The 20,101-nt window shown below is 43.7% G+C and overlaps 1 protein-coding gene across 2 annotated transcripts in view; it reads left to right on the forward strand.

The window, feature by feature from the left end:
- The first annotated feature begins 201 nt into the window (after window positions 1-201).
- CA8 (carbonic anhydrase 8) overlaps window positions 202-20,101 on the forward strand; it is an 80,493-nt gene continuing 60,593 nt past the window's right edge. The window contains exons 1-3 of one of the 2 annotated variants that reach the window (XM_084865095.1): window positions 202-546; window positions 1,759-1,950; window positions 13,485-13,609. In XM_084865095.1, coding sequence (XP_084721221.1) covers window positions 447-546; window positions 1,759-1,950; window positions 13,485-13,609 — 417 coding nt within the window. In that variant the 5' untranslated portion in view covers window positions 202-446. The remainder of the gene's footprint in view (window positions 547-1,758; window positions 1,951-13,484; window positions 13,610-20,101) is intronic. The other variant, XR_014793258.1, reaches the window with a different exon arrangement.

Raw genomic sequence — 20,101 nt, forward strand, 5'->3', positions numbered from 1 at the left:
GTTTCTGCGCGGTCGCCCAGAGCCTCTTCCTGCGATACTACCCCCCCCCTCCGCCCCCCCTCCAATCTCTCCCATCCCTCCCCTAACCCCCCCCCTCCCGCCCTGGGTCAGGGCCACCCAGCCAAGGGGGCGGGGCCTCCGGGCAGACACGCCCCCCGCCGGGGCTATAACTCGCCAGCTCGTGCTCCAAGGGCTGCCCTGCCCCGCGCTCCGCCCGCCCAGGCTGGGGACGCTCCCCGCCGGCCGCCGAGAGAGAGCCCCGGCCCATCGCCCGCGGACACGCACCCCCACGCACACGCACCCCCATCGCCTCCCGCCACGAGCTCTCTGCCCGCTCGCTGCGCCCCCACTCGCACCCGCGTCTCGCACCCTCCCGCGCGCACCGCCCCGCGCTCCCACTCCTGCACCGCCAGCGAGAGCGCGGAGGACCCGCGGCCTCCCTCCCCATGGCTGACCTGAGCTTCATCGAAGATTCCGTGGCCTTCCCGGAGAAGGAGGAGGACGAAGAGGAGGAGGAGGAGGGCGTGGAGTGGGGCTACGAAGAAGGTAACCCGCCGCCGGTCCGGGTGCCCCGGGTCCCCCTGGACGGCGCGTCCCGGGCTGCGCGCCGCGTGTGTGTGTCCGCGCCCCGCCCAGCGCGCCGCTCCGCACATCGCGGGTCCCCGGCGATCCCAGCACCCCGGGGTCCCCGCTTTCCCACGGGGGTCCCTCCTCACGTTCCCGGTCCCCTGGCCGGTTTCGGGGCACCAGGAGCGGCGGGGATAGAGGGCGGGCCTGCCACCTGCGTTCCTGTTGGGAAGCCCGGCCTTACCGCCCGGCAGGTGTTGGCACTGCCTCCACTCGGAGGGCGAGCATTGCAGCCGCTGCTGGGACTTTCCTCCTCTTCTGAGTCGCTAAGAGGAACAGCGCTACCTTTTGCTCCGCACCCTGAGAACACAGTGTTAGCCAAACTGTTCCTGTCTTACTTGCTTTAAAGCAAGTGTTTCTGCCCGTACTCCTTTCCTGAAGGATGCTAGCAAGGCCCCCTCATGCCAGACAGGTCCTCATTGTCAGGCTGGGTCAGTGGGCTTGGCGAGAAGCGGGTGGACTTTTCTCGAAGTTTAGATTCCTGAATGTGTCCCTGAAGATGTAGGTCTCTTAATGGAGCCGACCCCCGGTGCTGATGGTGACTCCATCTATTGAAAAAAAATGCGTAGTTTATAATTTTCATTGTAAAAATATGGAAAGAGCATGTATGAATGAATACATAGGTATGGGAACCTGTACATATGTACAGTTCAAAATGCTTTATTTGCATTTTTGATAAGAGGTGTTTATTCACGAGCATCAGATTTATTGTTTTGGGTTCTCACTAAGCATGTTGAGAGTTCTAGGTATTTCCCAAGTCCTGCACATAACTGAACTGAGGGGCAGAGAAAACTTTGTGGTCTTACTTTTTTTTTTTTTTTTCCTGATCACTTTAAGATGACCTGAGTTTCTTAGTCATAAATTACTGCCCCTTTGTGGACAACTACAAACTGAATATTTTGTTAGTTCAGGATTTTGTATGTAGTATTTGAGACTATTAGACTATACAAAGTATAAATGCAAATACTGACACACTTTTACCATAGTTCATCTGTATAGAGATGGTAGTCATAACCCTCTGAATGATGTCCAGGATTATAAACAGTGTTTCAAATAATAGTTTTAAAATGTTAAATTTTACTGTAACTTTTTTGGTAACCTGTTATAAGTGTGCTTCCTTTTTGTCCTTAGGTGTTGAATGGGGGTTGGTGTTTCCTGATGCTAATGGGGAATACCAGTCTCCCATAAACCTGAATTCCAGGGAAGCCAGATATGACCCCTCCCTGCTGGATGTCCGCCTCTCGCCCAATTATGTGGTCTGCCGGGACTGTGAGGTCACCAATGATGGACACACCATTCAGGTTATCCTGAAGTCAAAATCAGGTATTTTAGAAGATGCTTTGCATGCTCTCGTAAACTCAAGTTATATTGCAGCTGTTGAACTAACTCCCCTTTAGCTTGCGTGACCTTAAAGGCAGAACTGACATAGCTCCATTGTCAGGTACCCTCCTGTGTTATAAAATGCATTTTGGGGAATTGTTTTGGAAAGGATGGAGTTATGAAGATGCCAGTTTGGTTGTTCTACGTGGTATGATGTTACTTGAACAATCTTAGTTGGTCAACTTACACCTTGTGGGATTTGTGGACAGGTGCACACAGGTGTACCTATCTGCATTTTGTCCTAAATTGTTGATTAGCATAAATCATGTGGATAATTATAATTCTCTGTTTTGCTGCATTGTAAAACTAAAGATTAAGATTTATTGACATTACCTGGCATTTAATATAGACTTTTCATATTTATTTTTCTGCTATGTTAATGACAAGAACATTTTTAATGAATAACAATAAAAAATATCCTCTAAAAGCAAAAGGTTTAATAGTAAACAAAGCTTTTTGCTTTTATGTATTTATTTTATTTTTTAAACTCCTCTTCTCCCCATCTGAACCTATTTGAGATGGATCTGAAATGTTCTGTGGAAAGGGTGTTGGGCAGTTACCAAGGAAAGTGGTTTTCAGCGTAAATGCAGGGAAGAGTAAAACAGAATTCTAAAAATTAGCATTATTATTATGCTATTCATAGTGAATAGTGACTTATTTCCCTCTTAGAAAGAATGTAAAATTAGAATATTTGAAATGATAGGAAGTCCTTACTGGAGACCAACTGTGCTCAAATTCTGGATCAGTAAGTTTGATATTTTAAAACATAAAACGATCAGATTAATTATTAGGCCAGGCAGGTATTGATAATCAGCTTTGGATTTTCATTCATTGTGAATGTTCCTGAGCTTTAATTTAGAATCTATGATGTAGTCATAGGTTCATGCAGCCTTCTCTGCCTTTCTGAGGTCAAAGTATAGGCATCGCCCAAAACAGAGTCTAGGTTGCATGCGTACTTAGAGAGACAACTTCAGATTAAACTTGAATTTAAATCAGAGTATTTGTGTGTGTGTGTGTGTGTGTGTGTGTGTGTGTGTGTGTGAGTTACCTATGAAGGGACATTATGTATTATTATTATTATAAAAATATTTTTATTGATTTTAGAGAGGAAGGGAGAGGGAGAGAGAGACAGGCATACCAATGATGAGAGAGAATGCCTTCCTCCTCCATGCCCCAAACTGGAGATTGGCCCGAAACCAAGGCATGTGCCTGACCAGGAATCAAACCGTGATCTCCTGGTGTATAGGTGGATGCTCAACTACTCTGACACTCTGGCTGGGTACAGTCTGTATTGTTTTAAACATGTATAAAACATGTTTAAAATAGTAAAATTACTGAATACTGACTTCTGACCTATAAAAACATTTTAAGGCCATACATGTGTGTTGGTGCATTGACATGCCTTTGTACTTCTGGGAAGAAAATGTTTCTGTATCTGCACAACAAAATTGCATTTCCTGTCAGGCACCACTGTGAGTCAGTGTTGGTTGTGTATAGATGGACAAGATGGTTGTTGAGGATTCCTGGTTTAGGAGGAACACAACCCTTTAAAGTACTAGTGTTAACATGACAGTGGTGTTAGAAAGCTTTATGGGAGCACGGAGGAATGACTGAGGACAAATACTGTCAATTAAGCGTGTGTCCTCCCTGCTCTAAGGTCAGATTTACCTGATCAGATTGAGGTTAACGTTTTCTTCTGGTAACTTCTCAAGCACTCTCCTTAGCCACCTCAGAAAAGACATTGTCCAGTGCTGTGTTGGCCCTCTCTCCACAGGTATGTGTCTTGCTCAAGTAGCTTCCTTTCCAGGTTGATGCTTCTCCATCCTCTATCCCTGATCACAGAGGAAGAACCTTCGTTTGTTCTGTCTAGGACTGTTTCAGATACCCAAGCCCCAGACCCCTTCCTCCTGTCTCCTCAGGGGGAACCCGCTCCTTCAGATGCCCCATCTCTTTCCTGCCTCTGTGATGACTTCATCAGTATTTCCCCAGACGTAAAAGGAAGTAACAAAAAGTTCCATGTCTGGACCAGTTTATTTATTTGTTTTTCTAGGATATTTGAACTTCTTACAGGGATAGGCTACAAGCCAAAACACCCTGCCATTCATTTATGTAGTACAAGTTTTATCAAAATAGAGTATACACATAATTGAAATAGTGGACTAGTACTGTATTTCTCCCTGCCTCTGGGGTATAACCTGCTCCTCGCACCTAACACCACGTTTTGTCCTGGGGACAATCACTTTCAGCCCTCAGCTGTTCCTCATGCTGTCACTGCCATTCTTCTTAACACGGGACAGGACAGCCGGGGCTCCATTTTCTGAAGATGAGGCCAGTTCTCTTATTCCCCTCCCATATCATGGTTTTGCTCCCCATTGTCCCTATAATGAAATTACAATTTCTACTTAAATTAATACTCAGTGTTCTTCTTATTATGATTGTGTAGCTATTATTTCCATTGTCCCTATACTGAAATTACTTTTACTTAAGTTAATACTCAGTGTTCTTCTTAGGATTGTATAGCTGTTATTTTTGGCTGAGATTATCGTCTGTTTCCTTTACTGAATTTCCCCCCCCCCCCCCCCCCAGAGTTAATTTTTTTTTTTTAATTTACTTTTTGTATTTATCTTTCATGATTTCATTTTCAAAGTCTCTGACAGATGGCAGATCTTCTCCCAGGATACTGACACTTACCAGGTTATCCTTCCCTCCCTCTCATCCATCCTTCCTCCACACCCACTCCAGGCCTCTCTTCCATCTATTCCTGCCCAGCTGGCCCACTTGCTCTCCAGGCCTGCTGCACGGCCATGCCCTGCAGCCCCCTGGAACCAAGGCACAGGAAGTCCCTGTACTTGTCTCCCGTGTCCAATCCTGTGTTTTCTAGATGCTGTGACATGTTCTTGTGTGGTCCTTCCCTCATTTCAAGGTGTTTCCTAAGGTTTATTCCCTTCTGCAGCTCATCTCCTAGTAACCTCCCGAGAAGAAGGGCACATGAGGGTAAATGTTGGGAGACCTGTGTGTTCGCGTGTTCTCACTGGTATGGCGTTGGCCTGGGTGAAGCAGCCTGGGCTGGAACCATTCACCCGCAGATATTTGATGTCACTGCTGCATTATCGGGAGCTATTCTGCCCTCCAGAGATGCTGTCGAAAGGTCTAGAGCCACCTGCTTGTCTACTCTTTTATATGACCTTTTCCTTCGCTAGAAGCTTTTGCAGTTTCAAATCAGGATTTCTTAGAAGTTTTCTTACATTATTTCATGGATAAGTCTTCTGTTTTTCCTTTTTATCTTCTTTCAGTCACTCTTATTTTTTTGTTTGTCTTTTTCTTCTACTTTTTGTCGTGTCCTCAACTTATATCTTTGAGATTTCCTACGGAACTTTTAACTTCTGCTAGTTATTCTTAATTTCTAAAAAGATGTGCTTATTCTAGGAATTGTTTGAATTTTTAACCTCCCGTATCCAGCATTTATTTCGTGAGTGCAGAATCTATCTCCATTCTTTTCTGTATTGCTTTTTTTCTTCTTCCTTTTTTAAAATCTGTTGATAGTATTACAAATATCCCCTTTTTCTCCCATTAACCTCTCCCCACCCGCTCCTGCTCCCAACCCCCAGGACTTCACCACCATGTTGTCTGTGTCCATGGATTATACATACATATGCATATAAGTTCATTGTATTGCTTTTTCTTTTCCCACCCTTTGTCTGTTTTTTCTGGGTAAATTCTTCTGTTTGTTTTGCTCTCTTTTAATATTGGAGGTTTTCCTTAAATGTCTAGTGTTCGCTGGCTCATGGTTCCTAGTTAGGAGTGGGTCTAAAGAGGGGATCAGGAGCTCTGTGCGCCTGGGCGGGAATATGGTCTGGTGGAAGTCACAGTACTGTGACGAGGTAGGGACCTGGCCATGTGGCAGGAGGAGCCTTTGTAGGTTTTGTCCGTTTCCCTGAGGCAGGGTGCGTGGCGGCTCACAGCTGGCTGTTTGCCCCTGGTTACTGACCGCAGGCAAGAGTGTAACCAGTGTGCCCATCGGTGACAGCTGGTGACCCTGCACTAGCACAGCATCATCTGCGGGAGGCTACCGCTTACCTGAGGGGTCACCGTGGTGTGGGCCACTCTCTGGGTTGGAGCAGGTGGAGAATGACATGTCTCCATCGCTGTGGGGTCATCAGAACAGGTTCACTGCCCTCAGAGCCTCTGTGCTCCGCCTGTTCCTCCCTCTCTTCCCAGCCCCAGGCAGCCACATATCTTCTTACTGTCTCCATTGTCTCACCTTTTCCAGAATGTCACATAGTTGGAATCGTTCATTGAGTAGCCTTTTCAGTTTGGCTTCTTTCTCTTAATAATATACGCTTATGTTTTCTTGGGTACTGCCTTTTGAAATGGAATATTCGTAGAATAAGCACAGTTATTTTAAAAGAAATCAAACTCATTTTGTACACACCAGCCCACTGAAACGTCTGGCCTCACGGAGGCTGTCAGTGGCCTGGGGTACTTTATTCTGTCATTCTTTGGTTTCTTTGTTTGTTGTTGCTCTATTGTTGTCTATAGTAAACAATAAAAAGGAATTGCCAAAAACAGTTACAAAAGTTGTAGCATAATTTAAATGGCGACACCTATTAAATTAAAGCTTTTAGCATAATCCCAATGATACAGTCCCTATATATAAACCCGTCAGGGTATATTGCCTTACTTTAAATTTGAGGCATGGCCTGAGCATGAGCCCCCCACTCTCCAACCCCTGCTGGAGCTCCCAAACAAAGGTCATCAATGATCTCCTCATCCAACAACCAATGGATACTTACAATTTCTTAACACACTTCAATTCTGCTGCATTTGCAATGGGTTTTTTGGAAACTCTCAGGTTGGTCTCTGTTTAATGTGTCAGAACCTCCTGATCTTTTTCTAGTTTTGACTGTTGCCTTTTCTCTGCCAGTTCTTGATTCTCCATTCCCTTAAATAATGGGGTTTCTCAAGGTCTCCTCCTTGGCCCTCCCCTCTTGTACAGCATGCATCCGTAAGCAGTGCACTCATGCAGACTGCATGCTGTCGGTTCAGTGTTCTGCTTTCCAGCAAGACAGCACGTGAGTCTGGGAAAGGGGCTAAAGTCGTAGATTCCCGGAGTGCAATGGGCCCTGGAGATCAGCCAGTGCAGCCTCTGTCTGAGGTCCTCTGGTGAGTGGCTGAGCGTCCTCAGCTTGGACAGCGCAAGAGAGGAAATTCATTCCTCACTGAGAAAACCCTTTTGTTTTTTGAGTAATTTCAAAGATTGAAAAGTTCTGTACTCTCACTCATTGTTTCCATTTTGGGGTTCTGGACCCACATAGAACAAATATAATTGTTACTAGAGGCCCAGTGCATGAAAATTCATGCACTGGAGGAGGGTTCCTCAGCCGGCCTGCCCCCCCTCACAGCCTGGGAGCTCTCAGGGGTGGGAGGTGACCTGGCGATCAGGGAAAGGTGACCCCCCATCTCACCTCTGCTGCTGCCACTGGCAGCAGTGCAAGCCTTAGCTGACCCTGGTTACCTGAGCCTCGGGTGGCCCTGGGCAGCTGGGCAGCCGCCATCCGCGGCTTACCTGCACCTTGGGCCGGCCCTGAGCGGTTGGGGGGCTGAGTACTGGTCCAGCTGCACCGTGCGCCTGCCACCCCTGTGCACCCCTGGCAGAGCTAAAAGGACTGGGTGTCGCCATTTTGTGGCTATGGGCACTGCCATTTTTGTGATCGTGTGATGGTCAATTTGCATATTCCCTCTTTATTAAGATTTCTATATGTTATCCTTTAAAATATTGACTACCATCATCATATTATGAAAAATGCCATTTTACCTTTTAAACATATTCGTTCCTTTAAACTGTTCCTCAGACATGGTGTTTCATTCATAAATGTTTAGTTATTGATAATTTATTACAGGAGTTACACACCTATCTTTGAGGCCAGGCAGGCACCATCAATGACAACGGCTAGGAAAGCAACTCCTGTAAATGGCTATTGACCTTCTGCCTTTATGCGTAGAGTTGTGAGGCAATAGGGATTGGTGGAGACTGTGGGAAACCGGCACACCTAGTTTGCCAGATGTTTGATGTGTCAGGAAGAGGTGGAGATGTGGGCCTGTGAGCCAGACCCACAGTCACCGGGTTCATCCGGCCTGGAGAGTGCAGTTTGCAGTCTTTGTTTCACCTTACGCATGCTTTGGGGAAGGTAAATACAAATAACACCCAGTGCCTGCCCTCAAGAAGGTTACAGTGGTAGGTTGTGAAGAATAGGTGTACAGGGGGAGATTATTATTTTTTTTGCCTGAAATTGTTAGGGAGACATTTGGGGGAGGAAGTGGCATTTGCGATGATCCTTGAAAGGTGACTAGCATTTGGATCTGGGAGAATGGGATGAGTGGGAAGGGAGATCAGTATGCAGAAAAGATACGGATATGTACAGGGAAAACACATCCTTCAGTACGTCTGGAAGAAAAGTTTCTTTCATGATAAGTGAGGTTAATAGAAAATATAATGGAAGAGGGTCTATTCGAGCAAATTCATGTGGGACTTGAACCAAGTCTTCCGAGCCTAACCACTTTCTATTTTCTGTCAGATAATCAGAATGTTGCTTTAGGGAAATTAACCTGGCAGCGCTGAATAAGATGGGATCTGGGGACATTGGGAGTCCGTTTGCAGGTTATTGGGTGAGACTCAGTTTACCAGGATGGCAGCTACAGTGTTGGCAGCATCAGTGGGAGAAAGGGATGACACAAGAGAGATTTCGGAGGTGCCACCTACGAATGTCAGGGGTTGGCTGTATGGACCAGGGGTGAGGAGGCTGGCTGGGGTGGAGGCCCTGGAACTGGACCACATTTTGGATCCAGTCACTGTTCTCCTTCTGCTCTGAGCATGTTTCAAGGAGACAGAGTGCCTCCGACGGGGAGTTGAGCCAAGGGTTGCGTTCCAGGTGGGACCTGACCAGACTGTTGGCCGGTTGTCTCCCTGACTGTGGAGAATTTCATGAACGTTGTCACATGTGTCTCCGTGGGACACAGGAATCACATTGTTCTGTGGGAATGGTAACAATTTAGTGCACACGGACACATTAAAATGGGACATACTTATGGTGCTATGGAAAGTAGCTGAAGTGTAAAAATACAATTGTTATAGGTTTCTCGCCTGAAGTGGTCTGACACACGTACGTTGTGAAAAAGTGTGAGACCGCCCACACTTGTGCAATAGAACGTCATTCCATCTGACGGCAAGCAGTGTGTTAAGGGTGATGACACTTTTAAAGGGCCATGGGCATGGGAGAGATTGCTCATCAAGGTAGGTCACTTGTGCCCATCCCCGCCACTTATTATAGAAACCCTAATTAGAAAATTCCACTCCTGGGCCTTTTATAATTCTTCATGCTAATTTTAGGCTAGATTATTATTTTTTTATTATTCATCATACTTTTAAAAAAATGACCACTTTTTTTTTTTTTTTTTAAGGGCTTCTTAGCAGCCTTGCTGGTTTACATATGGGGTTGTCAGAAATGTCTTAAAAATTACTTTCTCTCATCTTGATGTTGGCCATCAGTGACCTCCAGCTTCCTTCTCTTGGGACACATTCAGGCTGCTTCCCCTCTCAGCCTCCTCTCCCTGCTGGCCCGCGCTTTCTCACTTCCCTTAGCTTCCTCTTCAAGGCTCTGCTTGGCAGTCATCTCCTGACCTTCTGATGCCCTTGGTGCTGGCTCGGCCCTTGCTGGGCGTTCTCCTACTGCCTTGTGCACTTTCCCTTACTCTTCTGATGCAATTCATGTGAACCGTCAAATCCAGCTCCGCACGCACTGAGAGGGCCCGCCAGCCCCGAGGCAGTATCCTCTCTCTATGAACCGGGTGCTCTGCGCACGGTGCGTGTTGAACTCTAGTGCGTGAGGGAGATAAGCCTTGATGGACAGCAGCCTTTGAACTACCTGGCAGATTTGTCTCCAGCGAATGGAGAGAGAAGCTTAGCTAGGTTGAGGTAAATTATATATATATCATGTCTCTATGAGGTTCCCAAATTTTGGAGAAGGATCTCTTTGTATCTCGTAAGCATCGTAGCTGTGACTATGACAGAGTATTAAAGAAAATGGGTGCAGCAGCAATCACATCGGTTTATTTTGTATCTCCCCCCCCTTCCCAAGTTTGTTATTCTAAGGAAATGCAGTGTGTCATCAGTATGAGCTTCATTGTAACACATTTTACTGACCTTAGTGACGTCACAACTAATAATCCTGCCATATGGTGGCACAATATCACTCAGCAAAATTTGATAATCATAAATATGAGGGGTCTCCTTATTTGAAGAAAAGCTGAACAAAGGCAGAGAAATGCCTGAAGTTGCCAAATGGGTAAAACAGAGGTACTGCTTATTTTTAGTCGGAAAACAGAGTCATTCTTAGGGGATGCACAGGTAATACTTAGCGGGCACCTCATAAAATTCTGCTTTCAGGATTTCGTCATTCTTTGTGGCTTTGTACAGCCACGTGATTTTAGTGCGGTTTAACTTTGGAATACTCAGCTGCAGGAAAAGTGAAAGGTTCCCAGCGCCTGATTCCTGGCCCACGCCGCCTCTCTGTCGCCCCTCCCTGGGGACCAGGTCTGGCAGAAAGCTTCCCTTTTCTGCGCTCATTGTAAAAATCCACCAGATCACCAAATGTTGTCTCTTTTGTCAAGATCCATATATCTTGCCCTGGCTGATGTGGCTCCATTGGAGCATTATCCTGAGCACCAGGAGGTGGCAGGTTCGGTTCTCTGTCAGGGCGCGTACCTGGTTGTGGGTTCAATTGTGAGGGAGGCAACCGATCGATATTTCTTTTCTTCTCTCTCTTCCTCCCTTCCTCCCTGCTTCCTTTCTCTCTCTAAAAAAGAATCAGTGTACCTTAAGCACTTAATACAGTGTCCTGTACAATGTATGTGATCAGAGGATCCCTGGGGGCCTTCAACTTCTCTTATCAAGACAGATCTATGGAGTTTCCAGGCTCTTTTTCTGGTCTCTTAAAGTCACTGTCAACATCAGTTATAACATCCATTTCTTTCTTTTCTTTTTTTCTTTTTTTGTAAGTACCAGTAGTTTTTAAAAACCCGCTATCCCATTTCCCACGACTTTATTTCATAATATTTCTCCCTCCTTGTCCTTAGCAGTGTGGAGCTAAGCCTCCTCTAAGGCAGTTTTCACCTTTAAAAGCAGAGCCCACCCCATGAAGCGCTCGGGCTGCGTTCCCACAGGGCGAGGGTGTGTTCTCTAGTTCTCACGATGAGGCTGGGGTTCAGCCACGGACTTCCTTGCTTTCCCCTCTGTTTGGTTTGGGAGGTGGGGTCCACTGTGGGGTGGACTGCAGGCCTCCTTCTGCGTTTTCCTTAAGACCAAGCTTGGACAGCTGTGGGGAAGGAAGAGTGGGTTTTGAGACTATTCAGAAACTGTGGCACCCGGTTGAAATAGAAACTTGTCATCTCTTCTTCCATCCACAGCTGGGTGTTTATTGAAGATGCTCTGTGAGGTGCACTGCAGCTCTGGATATCTGTGACCCTTTGTGATCCATGTACTTACGTTTTTTTTTTTTTTTTTTTATTGTCCTGGGAAATAGAACTGCAGTTTAGAACCCTAGACTTAAAGAACTCCTTGTTTGCCTGGCTGCGGTGGCTTAGTGGTTGAGTGTTGACTAGTGAACCGGGAGGTCGCAGTTCAATTCCCTGTGAGGGCACATGCCTGAGTTGTGGGCTCCATCTCCAGTGTGGGGCGTGCAGGAGGCAGCCGATCAATGTTTCTCTCAGCATTGATGTTTCTCTCTCTCTTCCTCTCTCTGAAGTCAATAAAAAAAAAAAATATATATATATATATATTTTAAAAAGTCGTTTTTCATGCTTGCAGATACTAAAATTTGGTTTTCCTCATCCTTGTCGCACCCTGGGACGTGGGTCAGAGGACCCTGGGTGGCCAGGGCAGGCCGCATTTACTCCCTCTCAGCCTTGTTCTTCTCTCCTGTCCATGGGGATGATCCCATTGACCCCTCAGATTTGTTGTGAGACTTTAGTAAGACCAGGTCTGAAGAGAAGCATTAAAATTGTGAAATACTAGTATCCTATAGGCCATGCACGTCACCTTCCTCCGTGATGTGAGGTTTATACATTCGAAAATGAAAACTGTTTTTTGGTATTGTAGCTCTTTTTCTTCACTGAGCTGGCAGTGAGGAAGCTTAGAAGTAAGTTTGTCTGACACTTTTAGCAAGGACTTCTGAGATGGGTGTGTGCGATCGCCTCATTTCTCCAACTGGTTTCTGCCCCTGTCTTCGTTTAACCTTTGTCCTTCTTCCTAATGCATGCTTTCTGCCTGTGTTTTGTGTACCTTGATATAAGCAGCTTGAAATTCTTTTTGGAACAAGTTATGGGGTGTAGAACCAACCAAACAAGTAAATACCTGTTGTACTAGCTTGCTTTCTTCCCTTTTGAGTTTTAGAGTGAGATAGACAGCCACGCTGTTCCTCGGGAGAGCAGGTTGGACATTGTCACTTGCTCGTCAATGACAACCCAGGTGTCAATGCTCACCTGTTTGAGAGACCATTTTTGGGGGAATGGGGTGAATTTTGTCAGTGTCTTGAATGAAAAATAACTTTCAATTCTTAGCTGATATCATTTAGAATGAACATTTTTAAAAATAAAAATGCAAACGATCTTTATTTATATTGAAATAAGTAATTTATAATAAACTTTATTTCAAGTTTTTCCATAAGATAATCAAGGAGTGTTTAAAGAAAGTATTTTATCGCTTCAAGACAGGTTCTTGTACAAATTTATTTTTCAATAGTTTTAGAGTGCCCTTCTTTGGGGCAAAGTTCTGAGTCATATCCAGAAATGAGAACTAGAGACATGGCCCTATAGAACTGATGTTCATATTTTAAGTATTAATATTTTATTAAATTTTACTTTGTTTGCATTGTATGTGATACTGAACGGTAAATTGCTTTTTGCCGTAAGTGTGATTGCATTATTGAATAACCTGATTGGCTTAATAATAATTCTCTTCATAGATAATTTTATTAGCTTATACCTATTCTCTAAATTGAAAGCCTGTTGCTACAAATGGATGATCTGAAAACAAGGTTTAATGTATTGATACATCTATAGCAAGTTATTGGTTAATCTGAGACTCAAATAATATTTTAGCCTCCTGATGAGTGCTAAGTTTATATCTCAGAGAGCATAACTATTGCATTGGTTTTCTTTGTCTAAAGTTAACCAAGTTAAAATGAAATGATACACATACCAGTACCAAGGAATTTCTGCTGTTATCTGAATGGCATTATAAGAATTTCAGCAAAAACCCACATAGTGTAAATTTACAGTCGTGTTGTATTTCTCATTTTGGCCGAATGGAATCTATAGCGCTCATGCGAGTGTTTGTCAAAACATGACCCCAGTGTTTCTATTGCTGTGCTGATGAATATGTTTGAGATGTAATTAAATATAATTTATTTTATTTTTTTCAGTTCTGTCGGGAGGTCCATTGCCTCAAGGGCACGAATTCGAACTGTATGAGGTCCGATTTCATTGGGGAAGAGAAAACCAGCGTGGTTCTGAGCACACCGTTAATTTCAAAGCTTTTCCCATGGAGGTAAGAATAACAGGTCATCTTGTAAAACTCCTGTTGTTCACGGAAAGTATTCAGTGATTTACTAAAAATGGTTCAATTTAAAAGTAGATGCACAGCTTTTCAATTTTTACCAATTTACATTCCAATTAACGAGTGTGTAATGCAATGTAAGCTTGGGGCAGCATACGAGGCTTCCCCAGGACTTCCGTGGGCTTGGAGAGAGCACGAGGGCTGTTGGCCATAAAGGTAATCTATTCAGTAAAGCCATTAAGTTTCATCCTGTTATTATTATTATTACTGTTGTAAGAATTTTGCTGCCTCTGCAAATTCAGTAGGTCACTTTTGTAGATGCTCTGAATTGGTCATAAGCTGGAAATAAATAACTTTTGGAGACGCCTCAATAGTAACTAAACATCTAGGTTAGTTCTGATTGAAATTGGTAGGCTGGTTCTATTCACCACAAGCAATTAGCAGTGGTTCTCAACCTTTCTAATGCCGCGACCCTTTAATACAGTTCCTCATGTTGTGGTGACCCCGAACCATGAAATTATTTTCGTTGCTACTTCATAACTGTAATTTTGCTACTGTTATGAATCGTAATGTAAATATCTGTTTTCCCGGATGGTCTTAGGCGACCCTGCTAGCGATTCTCACAGGTGACCCACAGGTTGAGAAGCGCTGCTGTAGAGCCTAAGACCATCGGAAAACACAGATATTTACATTACAATTCATTAACAGTAGCAAAATTACAGTTATGAAGTAGCAACGAAAATAATTTCATGGTTCGGGGTCACCACAACATGAGGAACTGTATTAAAGGGTCGCGGCATTAGAAAGGTTGAGAACCACTGAGAGGAATTTTTAGGTCATTTTTTTTGTTTTGTTTAAAGAACTTCTTTCCTCATTATCTTTTTAGTCAATTCCTGTCCTTTTTTCAATATCTAGTTGAAGTATCAATTTCTTCCTAAATTACTTCAACTAGATATTGGAAAAAGTGAAATAATCAATGCTTGAGTTCCTTCTCGAGGCAGAATTAACTTCTCCCTGACCTTTGCTCCCTGGGTTCTTGGTAGGTTGCTGCCGCGGCACTGATCTCATGGATTGTAAAACCTTTAGTGTCTAAAGTGTCTTTCTCATTGATTGTGGGCTTCTGTTATGGACTCAAGGCTTGTGTGCTCCCCTCCACCCCAAATTCTTATGTGGAAACTCTACCCCACCCCACTGTGAAGGTATTAGGAGGTGGGGCCTTGGGGAGGTGCTTAGGGTTAGATGAGGTCATGAGGGTGGAGCCTTCAGGAGTGGAATTAATGTCCTTGTAAGAGTCCAGAGAGTAGCTTCTCTACTCTCTGCCTGGTGAGGACAGGATGAGAAGATAGCATCTACAAGCCAGAAAGTGGGCCCTTACGGGGCATCGGATCTGCAGGCTCCTTGGACTTGGACTTCCCAGCCTCCAGGACGGAGAAATCAGTGTTTGTTGTTTCGGCCTCCAGTCCATGGGAATTTGTTACACAGCCTGAGCTAAGAAAGCCCCTGAAGAACAAGTCTCCCCTCCTCCTTTTACTGGAACTTTTTAGTGCAGTGCCAGGAACATCAGATTCCACCCAGGCTGGGTTTGAAAGGGGGGAGATGTCTTGGTTGGTCCCGGCCTTGTTTATATTTCTTTTCTAAGGACCCCCCTCTGTCCAGGATGCAGCCCTTCAGCGGCAGGGAATGGTATATTTTGGGGGATGCTGGCATGCCAGTCCTCCTTCTCTGTGGTCCCAGCTGCACATCTGCTTAATCTTGTGTAGCACTGCCCATGGTGAGATCCAGGCCTTAGGAACTGAAATCACTGCTGTATAATGTAATAACTTACTTATTTAAAAATATATTTTTTTATTCATTTCAGAGAGGAAGGGAGAGGAAGAGAGAGATAGAAACATCAATGATGAGAGAGAATAACAGATTGATTGCCTCCTGCACTCCCTTCATTGGGGATTGAGCCACAACCCCGGCCATGTGCCCCGACCAGGAATCGAACTGTGACCTCCTGGTTCAAAGGTCGACACTCAACCACTCTATAATTTATATAAGGATATCTATGCCTCAAGGAATGAAGGCAGAGGAAATATTTCCCAACAATACTTGAATTATAATTTAAAAACTCCCATTTGGAAGTTCAGAATGCTCCTTTCATTAAAAAAGACTCCAATCTTAAAAGTGAAATAATCAATGCTTTGAGGACAGAAGGGAAAAACGCATTGTAGTAAGTTGAATATGTGACGTATACTCTTGGGATAGTGAGGACAAAACAGCTTCTTGAAGGCCTTGGTGGGGAAGGTTGGGTCTTCAAATGTCACCTTTCCAGGAACTTTTTATTCTCAAAGCCTACAGACACCCAGTCACTTCTAACTGCCTTAAAACACACCCGCCCTGTCTCTGTGGCTCCTCTGGCTACTGCTCTGTCCTCACACAACGTGAGAAGGAATAGTTCGCACCAGATGCATCGAAAGAGGACATGAAATCATCTAAAACAGTAGTTGGCAAACTCAGTCAACAGAGCCAAATATCAACAGGACGATGATTGAAATTTCTTTTGAGAGCCAATTTTTTTAAACTTAAACTTCTTCTAACACCACTTCTTCAAAATAGACTTGCCTAGGCCATGATATTTTGTGGAAGAGCCACACTCAAGGGGCCAAAGAGCCGCATGTGGCTTGCGAGCCACAGTTTTGCTGACCATGGATCTAAAAACAACTAGGTGTGGAGGGTAAAGTGAGGAAAGGCCACTTCATCGTTTTGTCTCCACCAGGCCTCCAAGATGTCCTCTAGTAACGAAAACTTGAGGGAGAGATGGGAGTAACCGGGTAGGCAGTGACTTCTGGCTGGGAGTTCAGTGGCCTTGCTTGTGCCACAGGGTATTCACAGTCCTGGGAAAGTTTAATTAGATTAGGAGAGTCAGTGATGTGTGCTCTTTGCTCTGCCGTTGAATAGAATTTCCGGACCAAATGTTCAGGCTGGTCCTGCTCCTTGGTGGTGGTGTAGCTGCTCCGGTCCATTAACCACAGGTAATGGTTTGTTTGGAGTGAAAATTAAATTCAGCTCGTGAGGCTTTGTTTCTGCAGAAATATTTACATTTCACATCATGGGATTACTGACTGTAGTTTTTCCAAAACAGGTTATGAATAATATTTATATTCTTTGTTGTCCCAGATTATCCCTGACCCAATCTGAGAGAGAATACATGTACCAATCATTCAGTGTTTGTTTAGTGCTGCATCCTACTGTGTGCATGCATGCTGTGGGTATGCAGAATTAGAGAGGGACAGCTGTAAGCCAGGTAGGTTTTTGATTTGTTTGTTTTTTAAAAAATATATTTTTATTGACTTCAGAGAGGAAGGGAGAGGGAGAGAGAGAGAAAGAGAAACATCAATGATGAAAGAGGATCATTGATCAGCTGCCTCCTGCATGCCCCACACTGGGGATCGAGCCTAAAACCTGACCATGTGCCTGACTGGGAATCAAACCGTGACCTCCTGGTTTGTAGGTCAGTGCTCAACTGCTGAGCCACATTGGCCGGGCTGTTTTGTTTGTTTTACTTGAATGGAGGCTGTGAATACCACGCTGGGCTTTAAGGAGGAGAGGGCTCACAGGGTGTGCTGAAGGAGAGGAGAGAGGGACTCCACCTAGAATCATCCAGGATGGAATGAGATGGCTTATGTGGAGACGGATCGATAGATAACTTCCTGAACTGCCATCAAGAGCTACAGGACAGCTGTGTGTGGAGACCAGGTACCCCTTGAGGTACATCATTAAAAAAATATAGGGCACTTTTCATCTTTTATTTACATCTTAGGACTAACTTTAACCTCTAAATCACATATCAATCCCTATTTCCTTTATACTGATTTCACTCAACTTCAATGGTTTATTAAATAAACACTGTAAATAAATATTTGCTAGTTTGTCACATGTAACAGGAATGGCTTTTAACAGAAATTCATCAACCTCCTTCTTGGTTTTTTAAAATTATAAATACAGAGGTAAAAACAATCTTGAATATATTTTGTTACTATTAGAAGCCAGCACCCACATCGCTTCAAAAAGTTACACAATTTGTGACATTAGACAATTTAAACTCTGGCTCTTTCGTTAAGCAAGATGGGTAAAGAACGCCATTTTTGTTCTTCCCTAAGATTTTTATTTTTCAGAAACACGCTTTTTCTTGCCATGCTTTCATCTTGTAAACCCGACTTCTGTTGTGAACACTCAAGGTTTATGCATAATGGCAGTGCTTTAATGAGGAAAAACACATTGCAGCCGTTTTTCTCCTATCGCCTGAAAATGTAATTTTACTTAACGTACCTGTGTTTTGCATCATGAAATTTAATCAAGGCAGCCAGCTGAGTAGAATAGAAGGTTGTTGATTTAAGATAAGTTTGAGATCCCATCAAATTAATTTCTGTGTGTTTTCCTGGTGGCTACGGAAGCTTCATGTTTTCCTCGACGTCATAAATGTCTTTGCTTTTGAAATCCAATCATCAGTACTCTGTGAATATGCATTTAGCTCATTTGCTAACACTGGTATGCTCTGTGCATCCACATTCTCACCAGAATTATTTTATTCTTATTAATTTCTGTTACAAATCTAACTGATGGGAGAACTTCTAGGTATTCAGGCTCACATTCTACTTTCAGGCTACATATTCTGTTTTCATCTTTGTCTTTGGAGACTGTTATCTTCTTTGCTTTTTCAAGGTAATTCTGTGTAACACTTGCTAAATTATGATTAATCTTTACACATGAACAGCTACTTTCACACTTCTGTGGGACAATACTTCCCAGGCATTTAGATTTTATCCTGGATCAGTAAACTTTTTTTAATTTTCATTTTTCAATTACAGGTAACATTCAATGTTAGGCATTTATATAATTTATGAAGAGACACCATAAGTCTAGTACCCACCTGGCACCTTACATGGTCATTACAATATTACTGACTACTTTGTAACTACTGATTTATACTTTTGAATCACTTCACATTTTTTTTACCCAGGCCTGGCTCAGTAAAATAAAAAATAAAAAAATTAGTGGATTGGGAGATCACAGCCAAGTTTTATTTTTGCAAATAAAACATTACTAACTTTCTGCTCTCCCCATCATTCTTTCAAGAGAGATCTTTACTTTAATAGTTAAATGTAGGAAGGATAGGGTCTGAGAATAATAAACATGAACGTGTATATTGAATAGTTTTAGCATTTAGAAAACTCACTGCCTTATTTCTGTTTATCTCATTTCACTTCACATGAGCGATAGTTTTGTCAGGATGGGCACTGGTCCTTCCCACAGACCAGCAGGGGAGCACGTACGGTGGGTCTGACTTCCTTGCCCTTTGGACCTAATAAAAGTTTATGGTTGGAAAGTGAATTACCAAGAAAGAGGCACAGCATATTGTAGGTGAAACGTTTATCATAATTTGTGTTGTATTTAAAGTGCAGCTATTGCTTTGTGTACCCTGAAAGGGCCGTGATAATTGAGCTAGCCACATACCAGCTGGTTATGGAAAGCTGAGTGCCTTAGGAAGTACGTAGAAAGAAAAAAAAAATGAGTTTCATTGTGGAGAGCAGGATTCTTTAATTGTGAAGATTCCAGGTCTTGGTTGCAAAATAGGCCAAAAATAATTATGAAGAAAATGTGTCATAGCATAGCGCCAGTCCTGTGTGTTACCCACCTCCCTTAGTGTTGCAGGTCTCCAGCTATCTTACATTTCTTCTTTTCTTTTCAGGCATATGTAGTGCGTACCATTTACGTGTTCTTTTAGTGAGAATGACCTGGCCTTGTGGGTTGCTGCTTCCCAAGTCATTTGTGCATGCTCATTTATTTTACTGCCCTGAGAAGATGCCAGGAAGAGTTTGCTTGTTGAACAAAAAATGAAATGAAATGATTTTCAAGCTATTTCACTTCCATAGATATCTCAATAGAGCTTCCTGTTTGTGATTTTCCTCCAAAATAGAGACTCCCATTGACTTTCCAAAGGCATGTAAGAGGGTGACTTTTAGTGAGACAGGACATGGGAGGATTAGATATATAATTAAGGATTTATTTTTAAAAGAAACTTTATAAATCACCTGGTCCAGTAACGTAGGAGAAATATGAGGCTCCAAAGGGTCACAGGGCAACTTAGAGGAAACCATAATGTATAGCCTGGGTGAAGAAAGGTCTGTTTTGGTTAATTAAATATTCTATTTAAGAAAGAATCATCCAGGGGGCAAAAGGGAGACATCTGTAATACTCTCAGCAATAAAGAAATTCCTCCTCTTCTCTAATGACGTAGATGGAAAGAGACAACACGACCTTCTTCATCCCTGTGAGGAGCTTTTATGTCCACGCACCCCCATTTAGAGGCTGGTGTCTTTCAGCCTTGCAAAGGACCGCTGTAGTGCAGCTGTGGCCTTATGCCCGGGACCACTGTAGTGCAGCTGTGAAGACTAAAGCCAAAGTGGCTTTGTGAAGGTATAGGAGTGCTGGATTGCA

This window comes from Pipistrellus hanaki (assembly GCF_964339955.1).
Source record: "Pipistrellus hanaki genome assembly, chromosome: 17".
In the NCBI taxonomy this organism is placed as follows: domain Eukaryota; kingdom Metazoa; phylum Chordata; class Mammalia; order Chiroptera; family Vespertilionidae; genus Pipistrellus; species Pipistrellus hanaki.